Raw genomic sequence first — 26,331 nt, forward strand, 5'->3', positions numbered from 1 at the left:
TAAATTTTGATAATTTACAATCGTATTTAGATACGTGAAGTATTTGTGCAAAACCGCCCTTTTTTCAATGACGTTAGGTTTATCATCTGAGATGCTTACCTCACTTAAAAATTTTTACAAGTATCATTACCAGTAGACGTGAGAACTGTCAGCCACTCATACATAATAACCATATATTGTTTTGAATAGTGTAATTCTTACTGTGCGTGCTTCTAATCTCGAGCCACATCTGTTTTGAAGGCACTTCACGGCTTATTTTAAAAGTGTCAATATTAACAACTGCCCGAGTGTCTACTTCATTTTCAGTTTGCGTGTTTGTTACATCCAAGCAGCTCCTTGTTTTCAATTGTGAACAATGCTGAAACTGCATAATATATTACGAAAAAATACGGAATTGAACGGAAAGTTCCGATTGTCGTTACGGAAACACAACGCTATGTTGACGTAGTCTTTATTTGCGGTATCAGAATCAATAACGGATGTTAGTTATTATGTTTCTACGTTATTTTTAATCAAATATTTGATACATAATTATCTTTCAGCAAGTTCAATACTAAACAATTATTATTATCATTATTTTTATTACTATTTCATATAATTATTTTTATCATCATCATCATCATTATTATTATTATCATCATTATCATAATCATCATCATTATCATCATCATCACCATCATCATCATCATCATCATCATCATCATCATTTCTAATATTATTATTATTATTATTATTATTATTATTATTGTAATTATTATTGTTATTGTAATTATTATTCGAATTATCATCTTTATCGTTATTATTTACAGGTCTTATTCACCTGATAAAACCTGTTCCATTCTCATTCGACAGATTTAATCAAAATCATGAACCTTTATCGCTAATTTGCCAACACTACAAGTTTTCACAGTTGTTTTCTTTTTATATAACAGACTAGCCATGATACAATTCATAACTTTAAGAAACATTTTCAAAAATATATCTTGAAGAATGGTTCTACATTTTATAAATTTTTTTTATTCCCCTTTTCTTAAAAAGCAAACCCAAAATGATAAAACAGTGATCCATGATTCGAATGTCTAAAATGGTCTGACACAACATAGTTAGATAAGGAATCTAAGTGCTTGACCTCGAAATACACTTAAAATAACCCTGTTGTGATCAGTGTAAACACCACGTGACAATGAAAGTCACATGGCAGCTAAAGAAAAGCAAAGGTTTTTTTTTTTTTTTGTTTTTTTTTTTATAGCGAGCTCGAAGAGCAGGCCCAAAGGGCCTGCTCGAGAATCGAGCTTTACGGTAACGCAAGTATACTTCCACACTTGGTGATGGATTTGAAAAGTTTCGTCGGAAGTTCTTAAAAAGCGCACCCTAACGGATAGGTGCTCACAGGAAGTACTTCTTTCCGGAGTGAATACAGAACTTCATTCAATTGCTAAAAAATATTCATCACTTAACAATAATGAAAGAATGCTTTCCAGTTGTTTGAAAAAAATATTATTTTCATTTAAAAGATCAAGCATCGCTCAGAAAATGGTAAAAATGTCATTAATAAGCAGAAAGAAACGGGAACGCGGTAATGACGTCACCGTGACACCGGCTTCCCATAATTTTTGCAACGTATGACATTCACTGTTACAGGTATGGTGACACTAAATGTAGACTTTTTCAAGTGAATGGGTTCTCCTGAATTCTTGCGAGTAGGGAATAGTTTCTGTGTGACAAATAAATGATGCATAATATTTTTAGCGAAATCCGATTTCTTTGAGCTCGCTTTGAGGCTTTGCCTTATTTCATATTAATATTAGTTCCTATTATCACCACTATTAATCAAAATTCATTGATAAAAAATCTCATATCAAATGATGAATAAAATACGATTTGTTTAATTCTATATAAAAAATGTTTCAGGTGGCAGATGTATATTTTACAGTAAGGGGCGATCACTCTAAATGAATGCAAACTACCATAGTGCCACTTTTTTACTGATAACCCAGTTGCGTATATACTTTTCGATGTGTATATGTAACGTGTACGAGGTCACCTGACAGCACATATATATACATGTGTATATATCAATTTTGTAAGCTTGTGATAAAGGTTATATAACAACGATGCCCTCGTTGTTGGTCATCCTGATTGGACTGGTGCTTATAGGTAAAACAATTTATTTGACCTTTTGTCATGTTCGTTTTGTTGTTACAAGAGGACCACAATCTTCAGATCATACGTGGCGTTTTATGATTTGAAAGTTATATTAATTAATGCACCAAGGTGGGCATCTGGTTAGAACCAATGACCTTTCACAAGGTTACAGGATTTTAGCAAGGCGAATAACTATAATCAGCCAAAGCTGTATTTCCTAATTATTGGAAGTTATCAAATATGGTGTTCAAACATCGATGAAGCCCATTCTACATTTTTGTATCCATAACACGTTGAGCGGCCATTTTGAAGTATAACATTTCTTTTTACGTCATGAATTGATTCGTTGATTAGTTTATGTAAAATAGCTTGATAAAATACATATTCAACGAAACCCTTACAAGGTACATACCCTTTGCAAAGCGTACGGGTGGCGTGAATACAATTTTGCCTGGTTCATTCAGGATCTATGGTATTTTAGATATAAAGTTAACATTGTCGTGTGTTTGTAGATTGATCCACACTTTTTTCATTTCCGTAAAAATGAAATGAGCCGCGCCATGAGAAAACAAACATAGTGGCTTTGCGACCAGCATGGATCAAGACCAGTCTGCGAATCCGCGCAGTCTGGTCAGGATCCATGCTGTTCGCTAACGGTTTCTCTAATTGCAGTAGGGTTTGAAAGCGAACTGCATGGATCCTGACCAGACTGCGCGGATGCGCAGGCTGGTCTTGAACCAGGCTTGTCGCAAACGCACTATGTTGGATTTCACATGGCGCGGCTCAAATATCTATTCATTTTATAACTAAACGAAGAAAATGCTGCTTTGCACTCCGCACCTTCTCGAACAAACATCGGAACGACAAAGCAGGCGCGTATCAAGAGAGGAAGCGTTAACTGCTTGTTAAAAGATGTTGTAATAATCAGGCAGATTAGCCACGGACCTTCCTACTTTACCCAAACCTAGTTTGGTGTCATTTTTGTTTTGTAAATGTTTGGCCTGGAAGAGCTTATCGAGAACATGCTTACCAACACAGCGAGCTCACGAAAATCTCCATTTTTTTTTTAATTGTTTTGGCAACAAGACAAAGGTTTCATGCACGAATACAGATTTAAGCTAACATAAATGTTATCTTTATACAATTTTGTTACTTTATTTTATATCGCAGGATTGTGCTATTGTGAATCATGCGACTCAGTTACTGACTGCCACTCAACCAACTGTAAAGACTATCACCATGGAAACTGGATACTTGAATGCAAACACCACAAATGCCAATGCAGTAACATTGTTAAGTCATATATTTGACACAAGCATGATCATAGTCGATTGCTTATTTAAACCTTAACTTTGTTTTTAAACTGTCGTATACATATTGACATTATTTTACTGTCTTTGTGTCCACAAATGATACTTGGTGGTGGCTCTTAGATTTACTTATGTCCGAACATCTGCCCGTCCGTTCGTCCATGCGCTGGGTATTATTTTGCTTGTTTTTCTTTGGTAAAACGTCACATCGACACCGGCATAGATCATATCAATCTTTAAGTGGTGGAGGAAAGCCTCAAGTGCCCTTTTAGCATTATTTTCGGCACATTTGTAGAACCAACAACTTTCCGTAAGACAGCCAAAATAAGTATTTAGGGTTGAAATGTGTGTGTCGCACAAAAATATTTATTAATCAATAGCGAATTGTTACACAGCATGTGAAGTTGTGCATCTAGGGTATTGATTTGGATTTCACTCGGCCAGACCAGAGTTATGGCCCTTGTCGCAATTATCTAAAAAATATTTGATCTAGAGTATGTTTTTGAGGATTGTTAAATAGCAGGCTAAGAAGTGCGCCTTTTAATCTTCAAGACGGGAGGCCATGTCACTTCACTTAGTCCAAAAATATATTAAGGGTAACAAAAATCTCAGGGATTATTTGACTTGGAATTCTGAGACTTTAAAGGAATATGTTTCGGCGTGCGGGATGGGTGGGGGTGTTCTTTAATAGTATTCTACCCATACCCACCAACAAATGACTGTCACCCAGAGTAATATGTAAGTTTTTTTAGTCTTAGATTGTTAATATGCAACATATGACCGTGCTGTGAAAGGAAGTTAGGGTTCTTGTGTCCTACGCATGCGCATCTACATTCTGATTGATATTTCGAACATAATTTAAGTCAAATGAATTAGAAATTTAGTATTCTAAATGATTGCATGCTGTTTCAAATATAATTGCTAGAAGAGACAAACGCATGCGGGACCACACCTTGTTTAAATGGCGGAACGTGTCACTCTACGGGGACTGGTACCATGTATACGTGTGAGTGCGTTAGCGGGTTTTGGGGAACCAGATGCGAACGTAATTTACTTTATATTTATACATTTATATTCTGGATCCAGTTGTTAGAAATTTTCACAGGTGATTGAACTAACTACCGATTATCTCCACGGGATATATTTTCAAAAGTTAAAAATAAATTTGTCAAACCAACGTAAGAGTTAAGTATTATGAGCTATAAAACACCAAAACATCAATCTGGTATTTCTATCCAAGAGTAATATTTCTAATCAAAATATAACCGGCGGTTAGTTTAACAGCCGGTTAATGTTTGGAGCAACTCGGCCCTGAAATCCATAATGTTGACATCTGTAAACATCTGAAACATTTATTATTATATGAGCCGCACCATGGGAAAAGCAACAGAGTGCATTTGCGACAAGCATTGATCCAGACCAGCCTGCGCATCCGGTTTCTCTATTTGCAAAAGGCTTTGAAAGCGAACAGCATGGATCCTGATCAGACTGATGCGCAGGCTGGTCTGGATCCATGCTGGTCGCAAAGGCACTATATTGGTTTTCTCATGGTGCGGCGCCATTGTTTGCGAGTAAGTACCACCTTCTTGGAGAGGCTGCGTTTTTGGAACGTGGCATTCCCTGTTTGATAAAGTTCTATAATGGACTGGTCCATCATTCATTTTGGGCAATACCATTATTTATCCGAAGGGGTGATTACTGAAAATTTACTGACTGAAAAGCGAACTATGCAGACCATGATCAGACTGCATAGAGGTGGAGGCTGATCTTGGTCTGCACTGGTCGCAAAGGCAAAATCGCTTGCCGCCAGCAGGCTAAAGGTTAAAAGAACAGGAAGCAATTTGAGCCGTGCCATGAGAAAACCAACATAGTGGCTTTGCGACCAGCATGGATCCAGACCAGCCTGCGCACCCGCGCAGTCTGGTCAGGCTCCATGCTGTTCGCTTTTAAAGCCTATTTGAATTGGAGAAACTGTTAGCGAACAGCATGGATCCTGACCAGACTGCGCCGATGCGCAGGCTGGTCTGGATCCACGCTGGTCGCAAAGCCACTATGTTGGTTTTCTCATGGCACGGCTCATTTATTTATTTTGAGTATACTTATCAAGCAATTATATTTTCAAACTTCACGCGTTTTCAGATAATGCACACTGCAATAAAAATCCATGTCACAACGGCGGAACATGTTCTGAGGACAGACATAGACCCTTCTACAAGTGCAGTTGCCTGAGTGGATATTATGGACACGCTTGTGAACGTAACTGTTTTAAATTGATACATATCTATATTTGGCTTAATAGGCTTATAATGCCTTTGCTTAAAATGTGGCTGCCACATTTTCCGCTATGGTCATAAAAAAAATATTACTTTCTTGTTAAATCATATATCTGAAACATTTTGACAAAGGTTTGAATATTGCTAAATATTCTTTAATGTTTTATTGAATCTGTTAGTTTTTTTTATTACTTCCCTTTATGGTTCTAACTACAACAGTTAACACCAAATTACTGTTTTTAAACAGTGCAAGAATGCATAACATGTATTTAGAAAGCTGTTTTCTTTGGTTTTAATATGAAAATTTAAAGCATTATGGACCCTTTTTCCCCTTTTTTCTATTATTATTGAATTTGACCCGTGCTTGGCTGATTGATTGATACACAGAGAAGGAAATGTGCCTGAGTGCGTGCGTGCTCGTGTTTGGGTTCAGGTATAGCGTTCACTACAATAATTTTTGAGTCATACAAACCACGGTGTCAACTAATAACTGTTAGCACAATATAGTGCAGACTCACTGGAATATAGAAAGCTCACATTTCATAAGTGAATACACGGCATGAATGATTTCATAATGAACAATCTATTGGACCTATTTGACAAATAATATTTGCACTTTGAAATGTTAATTGGCATAAAAAGTACTGTGCATTGTGTGTTTTAAACGTAACTTTCAACAGTTTTGTGATTTTTTAAATGCGAAATATCTGGAAAAGTGCAAATACTATGGCATGATTCTTTATTCATTATTTTCGCTTATAAGACGCACTCGCTTATACGACGCACCTCGACATTGGACATGCAATCTGGGGTTTCTTTTTCTTTTAATTTCCTTTAAGTACGCTCTTATAAGATGCTCCCCAATCTTTGAACTGTAATTGTGACTCCTAATAGTGCGTCTTATAGGCGAAAATATACGGTATTATTGGTATGCTTGTTAAGACCTCAGGCAGCTAGGCTGAAACGAATGGAAAGCGAATGCATAGAGAACATATCAACAGTCTGTACAACTCTATAAGTTTGTAAACATAGAGACATAAACATAGAGACATATAATATATGTATGATATCATTTTAACGCTTAAAACTTACCTTTCTATTAATGTGCCTTGCACACTGTTCTGATCATTACTGCCGGTGTCAAAACCTTTAGAAAACTGCCCATACAATCCCATTCAAAACAGGTCTTTTATAAGTCTGCTTTGGTCTAATTGATTTGTTTCAATTTTTTTTTTTTGAAAATTTTAGATTTCTCATCAGCATGCGATTCTAATCCTTGTGTTCATGGAAGATGCATGCCGTCGAGTTCGGGACATGGTTACACGTGTCGGTGCCGACAAGGTTTTTCTGGGGACAGATGTCAAGGTGATGTAAACTTTATTTACAAATAACGTGTACTAAACATTAAGACAAATAGAAAAGAAACCTTAATAGGTTTGCCTACCCCCACCCCCACCCCCACCCCCACACCCACACAAACGCACACCTAACCCATTTATCCCCAACTTGCGGCCAACATCAGAATACCAGGATCTTTAAAACGTGATGAATCTGTGTAGTATTTCTTATCGTATATGGAGACTGAAAATAGTCTATTATAACAAATTGTATCATGTAAAGCTCCAGTATGCGACCGTATCATAAGATGGCCAAGTATAACGTATTAAATAATTTATCAATAGGAATATTTTTTGTTGGGTGAAACGTCACACCTACACAACTGTAGGTCTTATGGCAATCTCCCAGCATTGATTGTGGAGGAAGACCCCAGGTGACCCTCCAAGCCACAGGCACGAGTATCGGACCAGGGACAAAAAAATGACCAGACTGATAAAAAGAAACATTGTTTTCATCCTAAATGGAAAATATGGAGTGAAATATGAGCCCCCATCAAAAGATATATATGTCTATTGAATGTCAGAATCTCGAGATTTGAACCTGCAAGCAATGAGTTCACTTCCCGGCAAATGACTGCAATGACGTCAAATATAGTTAACGTCACGTCACCGAGTCTTCTTATTTGACGGAAAAAAATAATTTTATGAATTTACCAAGCAGTTAAATAATGCGCATTGGTGAATTCTGTTACACCTTACATGATGTTTTTGTGTTGTTTTCTATGATTCTATGTCGAATTAATTTTTTACTAATTGTTAAACGTAAATGCGATCATATTTACTAACAGGGAGATTGTTTTGCCTTTCTTGTGATATAAGAAGATAAACAACCGTATTTCTAAAACGAATTTCATGAAACATTGAAGTGAACGAAACTGAAAAATTTCCGATGTCCGCCAACAACGTACGCAACGTCGTTTCAGTATTGTAATAAAAGTTGTAGCGTTATCATGTTTCAGTATTGTAATAAATGTTGTAGCGTTGTCATGTTTCAGTATTGTAATAAAAGTTGTAGCGTTATCATGTTTCTGTATTGTAATAAAGGTTGTAGCGATGTCATGTTTCAGTATTGTAATAAATGTTGTAGCGTTATCATGTTTCAGTATTGTAATAAAAGTTGTAGCGTTATCATGTTTCAGTATTGTAATAAATGTTGTAGCGTTATCATGTTTCAGTATTGTAATAAATGTTGTAGCGTTGTCATGTTTCAGTATTGTAATAAAAGTTGTAGCGTTATCATGTTTCAGTATTGTAATAAAAGTTGTAGCGTTATCATGTTTCAGTATTGTACTAAATGTTGTAGCGTTATCATGTTTCAGTATTGTAATAAAAGTTGTAGCGTTGTCATGTTTCAGTATTGTAATAAATGTTGTAGCGTTGTCATGTTTCAGTATTGTAATAAAAGTTGAAGCGTTATCATGTTTCAGTATTGTAATAGAAGTTGTAGCGTTATCATGTTTCAGTATTGTAATAACAGTTGTAGAGTTGTCATGTTTCAGTATTGTAATAGAAGTTGTAGCGTTATCATGTTTCAGTATTGTAATAAAAGTTGTAGCGTTATCATGTTTCAGTATTGTAATAGAAGTTGTAGAGTTGTCATGTTTCAGTATTGTAATAGATGTTGTAGCGTTATCATGTTTCAGTATTGTAATAAATGTTGTAGCGTTATCATGTTTCCGTACTGTAATAAATGTTGTAGCCTTGTCATCTTTCTGTATTGTAATAAAGATTGTAGAGTTATCATGTTTCAGTATTGTAATAAAGGTTGTAGAGTTGTCATGTTTCAGTATTGTAATAAATGCTGTAGCCTTGTCATCTTTCTGTTTTGTAATAAAGATTGTAGAGTTATCATGTTTCAGTATTGTAATAAAGATTGTAGAGTTGTCATGTTTCAGTATTGTAATAAAGGTTGTAGAGTTGTCATGTTTCAGTATTGTAATAAAGATTGTAGAGTTATCATGTTTCAGTATTGTAATAAAGATTGTAGAGTTGTCATGTTTCAGTATTGTAATAAAGATTGTAGAGTTGTCATCTTTCTGTATTGTAATAAAGAGTGTAGAGTTGTCATGTTTCAGTATTGTAATAAAGATTGTAGAGTTGTCGTGTTTCAGTATTGTAATAAAGATTGTAGAGTTAACATGTTTCAGTATTGTAATAAAGATTGTAGAGTTGTCATCTTTCTGTATTGTAATAAAGATTGTAGAGTTGTCATGTTTCAGTATTGTAATAAATGTTGTAGCGTTATCATGTTTCAGTATTGTAATAAAGGTTGTAGAGTTGTCATGTTTCAGTATTGTAATAAATGCTGTAGAGTTATCTCTACAAATACGTGATAACACACAGTCATTTCCTATAGATATATGACTTGAAACGTTTTGTCAAATTATTACGCAAAACATCGTCTCCCTAATGGGTCCATCTCGTGATATGCCACATAGGCAATTGGCGGCGGATTTAGTCATAGAAATATTGTGATAATTCTATGTTGATTTTCACCTCGTAATGATGAACCTTTCGTCCTGCAACTACATTAGGCCTCTTTCACCAGTTCGCGCATCAAACCAGTCGCACACCGCAGAATACAGTACGTCTGATTGCATTCTTTTTATCTAATCAGTCCATTTAATTAACTATTTATTAAGTGCCCTAAAATGTCAATATTAATTTCATTTCTCCAGCTCACGAATGCGAAAGACATCCCTGCAATAATGGTACTTGCTATAGAACGGCTACCAGTCCCCACTTTGCTTGCAGTTGCTTCACTGGTTACCATGGAATCCATTGTCAATGTAAGTGTTCTGTTTTTAAGGCTCATAATGCTTTTTTATTTGAAATGTGGCTGCCACATTTCCCGCAATGAATACAAGGACTATAAATATGTTGTTTAATCCTATTTTCGATACCAATTACGCCACCTTAAAGTAAAATAGGTCATTACGCCACCTTAAAGTAAAATAGCTCATTACGTCACCTTAAAGTAAAATAGCTCATTACGTCACCTTAAAGTAAAATAGCTCATTACGTCACCTTAAAGTAAAATAGGTCATTACGCCACCTTAAAGTAAAATAGCTCATTACGTCACCTTAAAGTAAAATAGGTCATTACGTCACCTTAAAGTAAAATAGCTCATTACGTCACCTTAAAGTAAAATAGCTCATTACGTCACCTTAAAGTAAAATAGCTCATTACGTCACCTTAAAGTAAAATAGGTCATTGACAAATTACTTTACATCCAAATGTTGATAGTGGATATGTCGATTAAATTTTCTTTCCGCAATAAATTATTTTAATATCAGCATAATATTTCAATTTTTTTATAATTCATATCTTTCCGCCATTATCCCATATATTTACAGAATACTTTAGATATTAATTCTAACACGCCCCGATTTGTTTCCTATTTAAAAAATGAAGGCTGAAACCTGTGTGTTATTATCCAACAATTTATTTTCTGACATCATGATTATTACGTCATAGCGTTAGACGGCATAAGCCTGTTTTAAAAGTCACATAATTAGTAAATTCCAATTCACACCAATACACTTTGATCTTATGAATTTAATGAAATTAAAATTATTATATTCTGAATGTTCAACTATGTTTAGTTGAAAAGGAACATCCGCCAATATTTTCAATATGAACATGTTAATTTTATATCAGGTTTGTGACGTGATTACTGACACCACATTAATGACAAAACTGTTTAATCCCGCAGATGATAGTACTTGTCGCATGGAGACCAGCACCAAGTTGCGTTCATTCTGTGACTTTTTCTTTTTGGGTTACCTTATTTGAACTGTCATGGCTCAACAAATGTACGCACAATTGATATCACTGTTATGTTTATTTAATTGAACTGGTCAATAAACTATGTATCCAATTTTCATTAAAAATCTGTCAAAAATTGGCAGAGATAAAAACAAAAGTCATGTGTGGAGATGTTGAGTAAATCATAATAAAACGACACTGCAAATGCCTTTCTTGCACTTCAGGCAGCAATTTAATTTGAATTATAAGCTTTGAACTGACTATAAAAAGAATATTTACATATTGTACACCTATCTTTTGAGAAATATGTGCAAAAGAGAAAATATTGTAGGTTTTGAAGAAGAAAACTACAATGGAAAATGAATTATATATAAATGTATAACAAATCTCACATAAACAGTTAAAATCACTTTACAGTCATGTATACAACCAAGTATTTTTAGCTAAATAAGTAGAGCGCAGATTTAAGGATCGCGATGTCGAAAGTTCGATCCCCGGGAGAGGTGTATGTTCTCCCTGACGATTTGATAATAGACATTGTCAGGAGTAATTTCGTCTTTCGCTTCTGAATCATATGGAGAAGTTGGCAGTTACTTGCGAGGAAAGCAAGCCTTTGTTTATAACGGGGTTGGCACATGTATTGTTATGACACATAAACTATACAAATGCACATTTTTGTAGATGGCCTTCAATACAGGTTTTAATCACTTATGTCAAGTGCAAATGTTAAGCTATTAAATAACCTGGCAGCTTACTTATATCATGCTTTCAACGAACGAACTTAGATTATATTTTTACTCATTTTACTTCAACTAAACGATAGCTGCTTTCAGTGTTTGCTAGTTTATGTATCTACTGGGATTGTGTTATGTGGCGACCTCTGAGCCAAATGATTACATACATAAATACACCTATGTTGTGTTTGCAAATACGAATACCTTACATAAATACAGTGGTATTCTAAGTATATGATATACGTCATCATCCGAGAACGTTATTAATACAATAGTTGAGTAAATTTCGCAGGTAGTAGATTTAATCTTACATAGACCAACGAGCTGGTCTTTTATTTTTGGTTTTCGGAAAGGCCAACCGAAGTCTGGTCCATAGACATAAATCATATCCGAAAATATTTACAACATCGTCCACACCTTGACTTTTGGACATATCTGTCAAGGAAGTAGCTTTTATATATCGTAGCTAAATATCTGATTAATGCTTCAGCGTAAATCTATTTGCGGATGTTCTCGTATTACACATTCCGTTTCATAACGATGAAACAAGAATTATTCTTTTTTTCAGAATATTCTTTTTTTAATATTTATAAAAGCTTTGAAAACGATTAGCAAACTAAATTTTTAAATCATTTTAACAGTTTTAGATTACCTCCTTTAAATCATGTTTATGGCTCTTACTGTAAAAGTTCAAATTCTGTATTTAAATTGGTGTGTTTTTTCTAACCGTGACTGATTATGCATGACGTTATCTATTTTGACAGCTGTTTCATTGTAGGGATAATGCATGTTTTTTTCGTGTTATAATATCTGCAAAATTCCGATGGATTGGTTGGTGCGCGCGCGATCCCAAAAGGCGGACGTACCAACGTATCCCGAGGGATTCTGAAGATGTTATGTAATAGAAAGAGCATTGAAACTCGAGGGTAAACGATTTGTACGAGGGGGCGTAGCCCCCGAGTATAAATCGTTTACCCGAGAGTTTTAATGTTCTTTCTGTTTTGTATCATAGCCATCCATATATGGTAGTTGTAGGCGTTCCACATTGCCATATACAGCAGTTCAGTGAGTACTTAAAATTCTTGCTTTACAAATGTGTAAAGCCCAGGTAAAATAAACCAATGCTAGAGCAGAAAATCAATAAAATACTCTTTGCAGTCTACTGTTCCAGACATGCTGGCATACTTTCCTATCCAACAGTGCGGTAACTAGCGTGCGGGTATTAAATACCTGCACACTTTTAGTTACCGCACCCTGTACTCAGTGTATACGAGTTACCTGCACCAAACTTGTTAAGAAAAAACACCGAGCTATGATACAAAACACAAAATGAACATGCGCTAACGCTATTCTGGCATAAAACGCGTTAAACTGATAAATGGATACATTATCCCTCATCGTCATTAGGTTTCCATGAAATACGCGGGAAAATCTGAGTTTGTTTTTTTAACGTTGACGTCATTTCCTTCTGAATTATCCGTTTTGGGACCGTTAAACATTTACGCTTTGCTATGGAACGCGCAAATAAAAAAAGGGGGTTTAACAGCACATGCGCGCGAAAATCTTTCTGTTAACACATGTTTTCTTTCCTTATAAAACACCCCGGAAAAGTTTAGTTTAAACAATTTTATTGCCAATATATTATAAACAGATAACTACGTCAATTTTACATATAATAGGCAAAAGGGTCGACCCACAAGTTCTCGCAACATTAGTAAAGGGTCTTCCCTAATGCAAATATTTACATATTTAATTTACAGCAATGGCAACTAATTAAGTACATGTGTGGTAAATAATAAGTTTACAATATTACAGCTACAAAAAAAGGAAAGAAAAAAAAAAGAGTTGAAATATGTATAAGGTACAAGTACATGTGTACTTATGTGGGGATAACGCATGTTTTTTCGTGTTATAACATCTGCAGAATCCCGAGTGGCAATGTATAGATAAATATAAGAGTAAAAATGATGCAATTAATTTGCATTAACATGTACTACATTTGGGGAAAAAAAGAACTTAAAAAAGTAAAACAAGTACATGTGTACTTATATATGTTTTAACAGGAGAGAAAACGTGTGTTAACAGATAGATTCTCGCGCTCACGTGCTGTTATAACACATTTTTATATATGCGCGTTCCGTGGCAGAGCGTAAACGTAGTACGGCCCCAAAACGGACAATTCAAATGGAAATGACGTCAACGTGAAACAACAACTCGGATATTCCCGCGCATTTCATGGAAATTTGATGTCGTTGAGGGATAATGTATTCATTTATTCATTTTTTATTCGCGTTTTATGCTAGAATAGTGTTAGCGCGTGTTATTTCCGTGTTATAACACCTTCAGAATCCCTCGGGATACGTTGGTATCCTCGCCCTACGGGCTCGGGCACCAACAATCCCTCGGGATTCTGCAGACGTTATTACACGAAAAAACATGCGTTATTCCCATAGACAAACATATTTGTGAATAGTCAGTGTATAGACAGATGTAAGAGTATAAAAAAGATGCAATTAAATTGCATTAACATGTACTACATTTGGGAAAAAAGAACAACAAAAAAAGAAACAACTGGGGTCTTGTCAATAATAAACTTATATATATAAATAAATTTAATAATATAATACCCCCTAAAAGTGACAAGAAAAGCAGTTTTATGCTAGAATTGTTATTATAGCCTTATGGAATTTTGATTTGTTTTACAGTTGAAAGCTGCAAAGAAGTGAGATGTCACCATGGAGGAACTTGTAGACCCACTGTTCATTCACCATTCCATACTTGCAGTTGCTTACCAGGATTTCAGGGAACAAGCTGCCTACGTAATTAAAAACTATCATTTGTTAAATCTAGTTCAAACTCATGAGAACAATGAAGAAAACTGAAGTAAGATTCATTCTCTTAACAAAATTAGAAGTTGCAATACTACAATTTAAGCATAAATTAAACGTATCGTTCATAATGACACGATGATAATTACCTCTCTGAAATTTACTACTTTAATTTATGAGAAAAAATGTATATATGATTTTCAGTGCACTCGTATTTTTGCAGTTCTACCTAAAGTCATTCTAGAAGAAGTGTACTTGCTCAATCTCCCCCTCCCTACCCCCACCCCCGCCCCACCGCACGCGCGCAGGAAAAGGACCTCTTGTAGTTTCGAGCGAGTGTTTTAATCATACTGACGCATGATTAATTATTGCCTTACAGACAGAGTTCCGCATTCAACGACAACAGCCAAACCAGCACTAGCAACAATTAACACCGGTGAGAACTAGTTTATATATGATAGGGATTTTGATAGGGATTTTTATACATTTAATCAGTAAATCGCGAGTGCGTTAAAAGTGTTTTAATCATATTGACGCATGGTTAATTATTGCCTTACAGACAGAGTTCCGCCTTCAGCGACGACAGCCAAACCAGCAGTAGCAACAATTAACACCGGTGAGAACTATTTTATAGATGATAGGGATTTTTATACATTTAATCAGTAAGTCGCGAGTGCGTTAAAAGTGTTTTAATCATATTGACGCATGGTTAATTATTGCCTTACAGACAGAGTTTCGCCTTCAACGACAACAGCCAAACCAGCATTAACAACAATTAAAACCGGTGAGAACTATTTTATTTATGACAGGGAAATGCGTTTTTATACATTTGATCAGTTAATCGCGAGTGCGTTAAAAGTGCTCCAAAATCAAACATGTGATCATACAAGAAGACGGCGGTATCTGCGAAAGTATCGGAGTCGATAACCAGCCCAAAAGTTGATCGTGTTTTTTATTATTTAGATTTCCATTGTTCAAGAACTTCATATATTAATAATTTTCCGTTTCAATTGGATTAAAACTACTCTTGAATATCGAACAAAATCTTTATAAACAGTAAAACTAAACATCACTAAATAACAGTTAAAAGTAAAATAAATAGCTAATATAATTATGTTTTTTCTCAGACACTTTGTACCGCTTTAGGACACTTAAAAGTATATCATATTTTCATAGATTTTTTGTATGCCTCACCTGAAAACTACCATAAACCTGACAAATGAAATTGTCGACGAGTAGCGAGGATATGTTTTAAAAATTTGAGGTATTGTCTCGTAATGACATTCGGCAATTTCCGTGTCATTTCGGATTTATGTTCGGCATTTTCCGGACAGAAGACTTGCTCATCGCGCAAATAGCTTTCGGAGAATGCCGGAAGCGCATACGGAGTTTACGTAATTTGCCGAACGTAATTCCGGGTCCACTACCTTGATTTAGAAGGGGAAAATCCCAAAAATTTGAAAGCATTTCGAGATAAAGAGTTACCTCTACATCTCATCAGACGTATCAATACATGTGAATAATACAGGGTGATTATTATCTAACTAGAACTGTTATAGTGACAATAATATTTAGCCTGCTAAATGTCTAAAATGGACTGGTTCATCCTTCAACTTGGGCAACACCATTTATTATAAAAGGGTTGTTCATAGAAAATTTGCTAACTGAATAGCGAGTAGTGCATACCATGTTCAACCTGCTTGGAAGTGCAGGCTGATTTTGGTCTGCACTTGTCGCAAAGGCAGAATCACTTGCCGTTAGCAAGCTAAAGATTAAGTTATATAAGGTTTATTGGTCGAGTACGTTAATATCATGCAATCGGTACCTCGTGATCTTAAACTTTATGTTGATCGATTTATAGCACTAAAGAATGATTTTGCAAAGTCATTAATTTTACATCAGTTCATAACAATATGTCAAAATTAACGTAACTCTAATGATTAAACTGACAACCCTTGCAACATAATTGAGCCGCGCCATGAGAAAACCAACATAGGGGGTTGCGACCAGCATGGATCCAGACCAGCCTGCGCATCCGCGCAGTCTGGTCAGAATCCATGCTGTTCGCTAACAGTTTCTCTAATTCCAATAGGCTTTGAAAGCGAACAACATGGATCCTGACCAGACTGCGCGGATGCGCAGGCTGGTCTGGATCCATGCTGGTCGCAAACCCACTATGTTGGTTTTCTCATGGCGCGGCTCATATATTTGTTTGCAGAAAACATTTGCTTCTACTTATAAACATGAATTAGTATCTGACATAAAAAAATTATAGCAAAAAAGTGAAAAATGGTACCAAATACGGCAGAGCCTTGATTATACTCACCATTTCAGTCGAATCATTAAACTAAGTGCTATCCTGCACTAGAATCGTTGTACCTTTTCCTTAATTACTATGCCATATATCATTATTTTAGAAAACATGCATTACAGTACAACCTCTCCAGAGTGGCCCTCTCTTAAGCAAAAACCTTTCTATAACAACATCTGATTCATCAAAATTTTCCTAAACTGAAATATACTATCAAATTTACCTCTCCGGAACAACAACCTCTACATAACAGTCAATATTTGTATCCCCCATGGGCTCTCCTGTAACTTCACAGAATATATAAGATCACATTTTGAAATCAAGTAATTTCATTTACAATTGCTAACAAATAGAAACATTTCTTATTTCTTAAAGTAATGAAATATAAGAACGTGCCATACAGCAATTTCTGTTTTTCTTTCATTAATCACCTCGTTAATTTTTTTCCCACAACTTTCTTACAATACATTTTCAAATCAATAAAAGGCGTACAATACAACCAATACAATACGAACAAACAACTACACTTACTAGTACTTGATTTTTGGCAATTCCAGACACATCCTTGAACAGACATCTTGTTTTGATTTTTTTTCTCAAAGTTGTATCACATAATTTATACATATCTATCAAACTGCTAGCCGAATAAACCATGCCTGCATTTTCAGGCTCTACTTGCTTAGTTTGATATTTTCAAAGATGTATCATATGAGCCGCACCAAGAGAAAACCAACACAGTGGCTTTGCATGGATCCAGACCAGCCTGCGCATCCGCGCAGTCTGGTCAGGATCTATGCTGTTCGCTAACGGTTTCTCTAACTGCAGTAGGCTTTTAAAGTGACCAGCGGATGCGCAGGCTTGTCTGGAACCATGCTGGTCGCAAAGCCACTATGTTGGTTTTCTTATGCTGTGGCTCAATTATAAAAGTATAAGTATCTATCTAAATGCTTACTGAAAACTATGCTTGTATTTTCAGGCCCTGCCTGCTTGGCTTGTAGTAATGTGGTATCACCTGATACATGTGAAAATATTGTCCAGTGTGGAATCCACGAGGTACATGTATATACATATTGTAAAGTAGGAGAAAATACCGTGAAATTATTAATATTCCTTGAGGACTAATTTTCGTGGATTTTGTGGTTGAGTCAATCCACGAAATTTAATCCCATCGAACAATTAAAATTCACATGCATTTTAGGTTGAAAAGTTGAAGTCCACGAATTCATATCCTCACGAAATTGCCGTTTTGACCAAAACCACGAAATTTCATGCCCACGAAATTAAATGAGTTTACAGTAAATGACTTGACATGATCGCATACCATTTTTTTATGATTTTGCATTTTGGAAAATATTCTGCTGCCTCCTTTATCAAGTCACTATAGAGGATCTACATGTACGAGAATTTTATGTTACATGTAACTATACTAAAAGCAAAACGTTTGATAAATATATTCAGATTTAACTACATTTGTCAAATCTTACTAGGAACCTTAAAAACATTTATATTGATTTCTTTAATACATGTAGTCTTGATGATGGATTACTGTAAAAGCAGATATTTTCGTTGGGTCAGTATTTTGCGAATTTGAAATTTTGTGTATGTTTGTGAGGTTAAATATTCGGGAAATTGTAAAAATGGTATCATACTTAAATTTGAATTGTACTAAATTAAATGGTGTATATTTACACAAGGAATCACTTTCTCGAGATAAAGAGCCTCGCGAATATAGCGAAAATTAAACCCTCGCGAAAATTTCTGCTTTAAAAGTTTACAGTATTGTGTCCCAATGTTAAACAGCTTTTTTATATGAACACCTCAAAATGACGGCTATCCCCGTAATGAAAACCGGGATATCGATTTTGTTTGCTAAATGTCCACAGTCAATTTCAGGCTGGATAGAAAGTATCCTTTCTATATCCAGGCAAAGGTTCGGCCATAAATATAACTTCTGACTAAACAAAACGATTTTACTACCGAGATCAAGTGTAATGGAGCGACACATTATTTTAAAATTAATGCAAAATGCTCTCTGTTACTTTTTACATATATTTAGAACGAAGCCAATGTTTTTAAACCTGGATATCGCAGAACTGGGAATAAATAAACAAGAGGACCATGATGGTCCAGAATCGCTCACCTGTCCCCACATGACCCAGTTTTGAACTGGGTATGACATCGTTTTTTCTATTATTTGACATAGTGACCTAGTTTTTGAGCTCATGTGACCCAGTTTTGAACTTTACCTAGATATCATCAAGATAAAAATTCTGACCAATTTTCATGAAGATCCATTGAAAAATATGGCTTTAGGGAGGTAACAAGGTTTTTCTATTATTTGACATAATGACCTAGTTTTTGAAGGCACGTGATCCAGTTTCGAACTTGACCTAGATATCATCAAGTTGAACATTCTCACCAATTTTCATGAAGATCTCATGAAAAATATGGCCTCTAGAGAGGTCACAAGGTTTTTTCTTTTTATATCTACTGACCTAGTTTTTGACCGCATGTGGCCCAGTTTCAAACTTCACTTAAATACCATCAAGGTGAACATTCTGACCAATTTAAATGAAGATCCACTGAAAAATATGGCCTCTAAAGAGGTCACGAGGTTTTTCTATTTTTATATCTACTGACCTAGTTTTTGACCACAGTTGACCCAATTTCAAACTTAACCTAGATATTATCAAGATATATAAACAGACAAACTTTCATATAGATCCCATGAAAAAGATGGCCTCTATAGAGGTCACAAGGTTTTTATATTATTTGATCTACTGACCTAGTTTTTGATGGCACGTAACCCAGTTTCAAACTTGATCTAGATATCACCAAGATAAACTTTCTGACCAATTTTCATGAAGATCCATTGAAAAGTATGGCCTCTAGAGAGGTCGCAAGGTTTTTCTATTTTTAGACCTACTGACCTAGTTTTGGACCGCACGTAATCCAGTTTCGAACTTGACCTAGATATCATCAAGATAAACATTCTGACAAACTTTCATAATGATCCCATGAAAAATGTGACCTCTAGAGTGGTCACAAGCAAAAGTTTACGGACGCACGCACGGACGCACGGACGCACAGACGACGGACAAAAGCGCGATCACAAAAGCTCACCTTGTAACTTTGTGACAGGTGAGCTAAAAAAATGTCTAGGTATTTATAAGTATGATGGAAGTGTAGAAATATTTCCTTTCGAAAGACTTCTTGTTTTATGTCGTTTGTAACTTCAGATACAGCATAGGATTTTAAGACTGAATATACTACCAATAATGTTTTGTTTCAGAACTCCATGCTGGGAAACAAGCGGGGAAACAAAGTCTTTGGATGTTTGCATATAAGCATAAATACATATTAAAGATCCGGTTAATGTGTTTTCACCTACCATATATTTTTGCTTATAAGACGCACTCGGTTATAAGACGCACCCAGACATCGGACATTCAATCTGGGGTTTCTTTTCTTTTAATTCTCTTGTAATATACGCTTATAAGACGCTCCCCACTCTTGAACTGGAAATATGACTTCTAATAATGCGCCTCATAAGCGAAAATATACGGTACTATGAGTAACAGTTGATTAACATAATTGAGCGCCGTTTTGCGAATACCAACGTAAGGGTTTTGAGACTTGTATGGGTCCAGATCATATTGCACTGATATTGATTCATATTGTTCGCTCCTGCAAATGATGAAATTGATAAACGAACAGTATGGACACTGGTATATGTTCACAGATCTGAATCTTTACTTGTCGCAAAGCCATAATTTCGGGTTTTGCGCATGCGCAGCCACTCTCAGATATCTTTGTTTCGACAGGTTTGTTACGTGGACCAGTTCGTTAACAGCATTGGCAGTTTCAGATTTAACCTAGGATGTCGTGACAAGGCGGTAGGTTTCCGCTTTGTAAAGAATACTTTAAATATTTGACATAGGTTTGCAACTGAAATTTTACTTACTTATAAAATAACTACAAAAGTAATGTTCTCTGTCTGTTTTAGTGAAATAAATATACCTCCAGTAAGTTTGCTTCCTTTTTGTAAATTCTGTATAAAACCAATATAGTGAGTGAGTTAGGTTTTACGGCGAATCGACCCAAAATGGTCATATATCGCCGAGAAAAAATATGGCATGCTTGTATGGGTTATATGTTAAGGCTGAGGCCTTCTCGTAGATATTTAGTTCTTTTAAGCGTTTAGAGGATAGTCCAACAATCACTCTAGTATTATTCGAGTTTGTTGTTAGGTGTCTACATACAATGCTGCAGAAATGTTGTTGCACTAATAGTCATTGTATGTATAACTGTGCAATTTATTTTAAAGCAATGTGACGTCATGCAAAGAGGTGACTCACAAAATACTGCCAGTGGACAGGCTGCTGACACCCCGCAGCTCTACGTATGCACAGAATGTTGCAGAAACAGTTTATGTAATAGCGGAGGATGCGGGGAACAAGGTCGTTACTTTTATTGAGTTGTATTGTTTTTAAAGGGGCATGCAAATAGATGAATATTTTAACAAAATTTATATTGAAAGCAAGCTATATTGATTAAATTACGCCGTTCAAGTCGATACATTTTGAGCATGATCAAATGAAAAGAGGCAAAAACAAGAACGAATAGCCATCAGGGAAGGACATGTTTCAAAAATGCGTCTCTCCAGAGCCTTTAAAGCCAGCTTGAGAGAATCTGATTTCGCTTTTTTCAAATTTTATTACAATAAACTTCTTCCCTGCTTAAACAAAGCGAAAATTCTAGACATTTTTGAATATTTCTATGCTCTTGAATTTAGGTAAAAGTTCGTAAAATGTGTAAACTTATTTCATAACATTACTTGATTATGTTTAAATATGATTTAAAAATAAACTTTTATAAATGTACGATTTGTTTCAAAAAATATATAGCTAGCGGTTTGAATGATATGTCCCACAGTGACTCAATCTGACTAAAGTACATCTCCTATTACGCTACGCATAGGATCTGACAACGAGCTATTGATGGCCTCGTTCTGACAACCCTTCCGCTAGCCAATCAAAAGCTACCTTACAACATTCTGTAAGCCTTGGTTTTTGATATCAACAATTTTTATGTCAAAAGATGAGAGATAGCCGGTTAGCTCAGTCGGTAGGGCACTTGTAAACGAGAGGTCCCGGGTTCGAGCCCTGGATAAACTGCAAATATTTCGGATAGTGGTTATATCTTTGACACACAGTCCACAGTTTCCGAGTAAATGCCACTACCTTGAATATTATCTTGTTTTAGGTTTTCAATCATTTACTTCTGGACAAAGGGGGCCAATTTGCTTTAAATGTGAGCAGCAAAGTAGTCCAAACGACTGCAATAAAATCAGAATCTGCGGTCGGGATGAGGTAACGTTATCTTTGAACTTTTTTCTTTTATAATGCATAGTTTGAATACATTATCTTACAAAAAAAAATAAGAAAAATAAAATCTAGTATTATTCAAGACAAATCTACACAATAGATGCGCAGTTAGATATTTGTTTTTAAGTTTGCTTGTTGAATACAAGCATTTCGCCGGTTTGAATTTTTTGATAATCTAGATTTTGGTTTGCTGCAGAGTACTCAGTCGTTTATGTGGATTGTAGAGGCCAAAACATCAATTGAATACTGCCATGTTCTTAATGTATATATCTGCATTATTTACGGGGTGTTTGTTTTATATTAGGTTTGCATATTTTACATCCACGATTTGTTTTCTTAACACAATTTAAAATTAGAAAAACGTTAACAGTGAAATGTTCGTTTCAAGGTATGTATGCTGAATACGACATCAGTTGGGACGAGTCATCAGATGCTATGGAAATCGGATTGCCAGAAAAAATCGGTAATTTGATCACTTATTAATTGACCTTTAAGTAGTAAAGGATTGTAAACATTTAAAATTCTCAGAAAATTTTAGCATTTAGTAGTGCTAAACTTAAATAAAACAGCAGTAACACATGATGTATATAAAACTTCAATTTACCAGTTATTTTCTAATAACTTAATTATAATTTATGAAATAAGAAATGAAACTCAACATAAAAATAGTGATTTAAAACAATCGCCTGTACTATAGCTTGCTGGCGGCAATTGATTCTGCTTTTGCGACCATAACAGACCAAGATCAACCTGTACGTTCGAACAGCCTGCACTGTACCAAATTGAATAATGGGCCAGTCCATTTTAGAAAATTAGCAGACTAAAGGTTAAAGACCTCTCTGTGTACATAGTATTAGTTGTATTGTCAATTGTGAGATAATGCAAGTCACTCTTATAATGACGTCAGCAAAATGTCACGTTTTGTAATAATCTATTATTAGTAACAATTTGAACATGTTAGCATATAAAGAATATTCCAAATTATATAAATAGCAATTTACTGCGGTTTTTATATGTTTTAGACATGTCAACACACTGGTGTTATCAGTTCTAACTCAGGTATATAGTTTTCGCTACTTATTTTTATGTTTTTAAAATTTAATGATTAAATATTACAAAGACAACATATTAATAACTATTTTACTGATGTAATGCTGAGAGAAAAAAAATATATTTAGAATTTATTACAATACAATGACGTCTCTTTTTGTTTTACATATTACGTTGGACGGTATGGTTCTGAAACCAAAATCTTTACATATTCAGGGAATGGTGGCTGTTCGAAGAATTGCTGTTCCCAGGACCTATGTAATAATGTGTGTTAAGGTAAAACTGAAATAAACATTTTGAAATATAATATTGACTCTGATATTAAAAACACCCCTAAAGTCTTTATATTTGTCCCCGACTGTAAAACTAGAAAGATTGAAAACAAAACAGGCCGTAAAGCCTCATATTTAAAACCAAACAAACTAAGATATGCAAAATTTTAATGGGAAAATAAGTCGTAATTATATACCCATTTAGTTCCCGTTTCGTGAAACCAAAAAAAAATGATAAAAATGTAATTGAATATACCTATTTTCGAATAAAATGCGTCGTACGCGTTTCGGTACACGGAACAGTCATTTTAATGAGATATTTAGCAATTTTATACAAGTGAAGGCCACGTTAAAAAAGTGAGTAATTTGATTTTTTATAGTTTATTGATGTATATTTGATTTAATGATTAAAAATGGAATCTGGTAATTACTAGAAAATAAACGTTACCAGATCCTTCCTTTAAGTAGACATAGGACATAGAGATCAATATAATTGCAACTTTACTAATCCTACCAGGTGTTCTGTATTACAAAAGTGGTTCTATTGTGATATTTTGATACAAGCAAAACTGTATTATCTGCACTATTATTTACCTACTGGTACTTCATTTTATTATTGGATTGTTAAATGTTAATTTTTTACCATATGTAAGTTGACAGAATCATAGGAACCATATTTTGAGGGGTAAATCAAACACAAATGAATAAATTCTAAATTTTGTTGTGCAAAAAAGTATGATATTGTGTCTAAAACAGTTTTCATTTTCCACTCAATTGTGTAATTGCAAGGGAAGTAAACTAATAGATATCTCTTTATAAGTACTAGCCCAAGGCAAGAGTTGTCATTCTTTGTAGATCACAACTTTAAATTAAAAATTTAAACTTCTGTTATTGTTATTAAGAAAACTATCATAAACTTCACATTTGTGAAATCATTTTTGGTTATTTCAGGGCCTTGGAAATCAATTTCTAGACTTTATTTAATGTAATACTATCACTGAAAATTTTAGGGTCTTTTGTTTTTGTTGTTGTTGTTGTTTTGTTTTTTTTTTTTTGGTTTAACGCCGTTTTTCAACAGTATTTCAGTCATGTAACGGCGGGCAGTTAACCTAACCAGTGTTCCTGGATTCTGTACCAGTACAAACCTGTTCTTCGCAAGTAACTGCCAACTTCCCCACATGAATTATCAGAGGTGGAGGACTAATGATTTCAGACACAATGTCGTTTATCAAATAGTCACGGAGAACATACGCCCCGCCCGAGGATCGAACTCGCGACCCCGCGATCCGTAGACCAACGCTCTTACGGCCATATTTGCTCACACAAGTATTGTGCATGCCGACGCACTTACACTGTTTCAAAATTGGTACAAAAATCTCATTTCAAACTAATATTTCTTGAAGGTTGCCTGATGCATGATCTAATTGACTTGTAAAATCTTATTGATATGTAAATGATTAGAGGAAAATTGACCAAGACAGTGTTTTTGAACATCTAGATATTGACGTCGCTTCTGCGTCGCAAAGATAAACATGTAAGCTCCTGTATGTTTACAATTCCCAGTGAACTCACATTTACACTTCATGATTTTAATATAAAAATCTAAACAACTAAACCGTAACTTACTTCTTAATTTATTTGATACATTTCACAAGTTTTGTGAATGAAGAAGAAAAAAAAATAACACTGAATTTGGTAAAGTATTTTATATACATTTTCATTTGTTCTGTACATTTTTAATGCGAAAATTTATTTTTGTGTAACTGATATCGATAATCGATATCCTTTGATATGTTTTAATGTGTTATTTACAGGATGGAGGTTTTGTGGTACACCGGTTTGCATGGTGTATGGCTTAGAATGTTTTTAGAATGTGGTTTTGCCTGTTGGATATTCTTCCTTGTTTTCAGATCAGTTTCGTTTACATGTACCATGTAACATAAACTTCAGAACCTAAACGTTTTTGTTTTTTAAGTTCCATCTTTCTGTTTATCATCTATCAATATTTTTATCACTTAATATTTTCCGGAAAATTAAGTTCACAAGAATGTCCGAATACGGGCGGATACAGATTATGTATCATATACGCATATTGGCTAATCTTTAATTATAGCTTAGATTGACACTATTTATATGTTTTACTTTATACAATTTGGTATATTGTCATTTATGTTACAGCCTCTTTCAACGGGGAGTTACTTTATTTACACTGTCGTGTCTAACTGTTGGAAATAGGGTAAGTGCAAGGTGGGCATGCCCTAAACGTGTTTAAACCCAAAGTTTTCTTTATATAGATTAATGACCGTTCCAAGGCGGTACCCCTTAAAAAAATTTTTATTCGTCTGTTTCGTACTTTCTGTTATGTATATTGTCGTGTTTGTTGATTAGGTTCTTTCTTTACACCCCCATCGCCTCCTAGCATTGACACCCCTCTTCTTTTACTATGACTGATGTTAGGAGCTCGCCTTTTTAGTTTGCGTCCAAGAGCCGAGCACAACTGTGTTGTTTCTTCTTATTTGTCTGTGTTTTCTGTCTGTCTGTGTGTGTGTCTCACGCACGACCGTGTTTGCGCTGCAGTGGTTTGCGTTGTAAGGGGAATGTGGTTCTGGAACGTCGCATACCTAATTGAATAATCATCATTGTTTATTTCCACTTTCCCCGGCACTTCCGCCCCTTTATCTACCTCGTACCAATTTTTGTACCTTGCATGTATTTTAAAAGCACCTGTTGTTGGAATCTCTCCACTACAGTTTATTTTTCTGCGGACATACTTTGCAATGCCTGGCACTCTGGCTACGTTTGGGGTGCTCTTGCTCCTTACCTTTTATTTTTTATAAGATCATTGCAGAAGATTT

At 35.0% G+C, this 26,331-nt stretch overlaps 1 protein-coding gene across 5 annotated transcripts; it reads left to right on the forward strand.

Moving 5' to 3' along the window:
- The first annotated feature begins 1,994 nt into the window (after positions 1–1,994).
- LOC123542654 (neurogenic locus notch homolog protein 1-like) lies at positions 1,995–25,371 on the forward strand. Of its 5 annotated transcripts, XM_053531899.1 has the most exons (17): positions 1,995–2,157; positions 3,316–3,429; positions 4,381–4,500; positions 5,595–5,711; positions 6,977–7,093; positions 9,804–9,914; positions 14,334–14,447; positions 14,836–14,892; positions 15,016–15,072; positions 15,184–15,240; positions 17,744–17,820; positions 20,592–20,663; positions 21,095–21,227; positions 22,033–22,139; positions 22,543–22,617; positions 23,177–23,213; positions 23,421–25,370. In XM_053531899.1, exons 1-17 carry the CDS (start codon positions 2,115–2,117, stop codon positions 23,477–23,479), a joined length of 1,467 nt encoding a protein of 488 aa, XP_053387874.1. In that variant the 5' UTR covers positions 1,995–2,114; the 3' UTR covers positions 23,480–25,370. The 5 variants fall into 5 exon arrangements, with proteins under 5 accessions (XP_053387874.1, XP_053387876.1, XP_053387877.1 ...); XM_053531901.1 differs by lacking the exon at positions 15,016–15,072 and having other exon boundaries at positions 23,421–25,371; XM_053531902.1 differs by lacking the exon at positions 14,836–14,892 and having other exon boundaries at positions 23,421–25,371.
- The last annotated feature ends 960 nt before the right edge of the window (positions 25,372–26,331 follow it).

This window comes from Mercenaria mercenaria, chromosome 19 (genome assembly GCF_021730395.1).
Source record: "Mercenaria mercenaria strain notata chromosome 19, MADL_Memer_1, whole genome shotgun sequence".
In the NCBI taxonomy this organism is placed as follows: Eukaryota; Metazoa; Mollusca; class Bivalvia; order Venerida; family Veneridae; genus Mercenaria; species Mercenaria mercenaria.

What these genes read in the sequence shown, in the direction of transcription:
- LOC123542654 (XM_053531899.1), top strand. Translation starts at nt 2,115, where the DNA reads ATGCCCTCGTTGTTGGTCATCCTGATTGGACTGGTGCTTATAG. An exon ending in TTATGGACACGCTTGTGAAC is followed by an intron (nt 5,712 to 6,976) that starts GTAACTGTTTTA and finishes TGAAAATTTTAG; the next exon opens with ATTTCTCATCAGCATGCGAT. An exon ending in TAGGATGTCGTGACAAGGCG is followed by an intron (nt 20,664 to 21,094) that starts GTAGGTTTCCGC and finishes TTTATTTTAAAG; the next exon opens with CAATGTGACGTCATGCAAAG.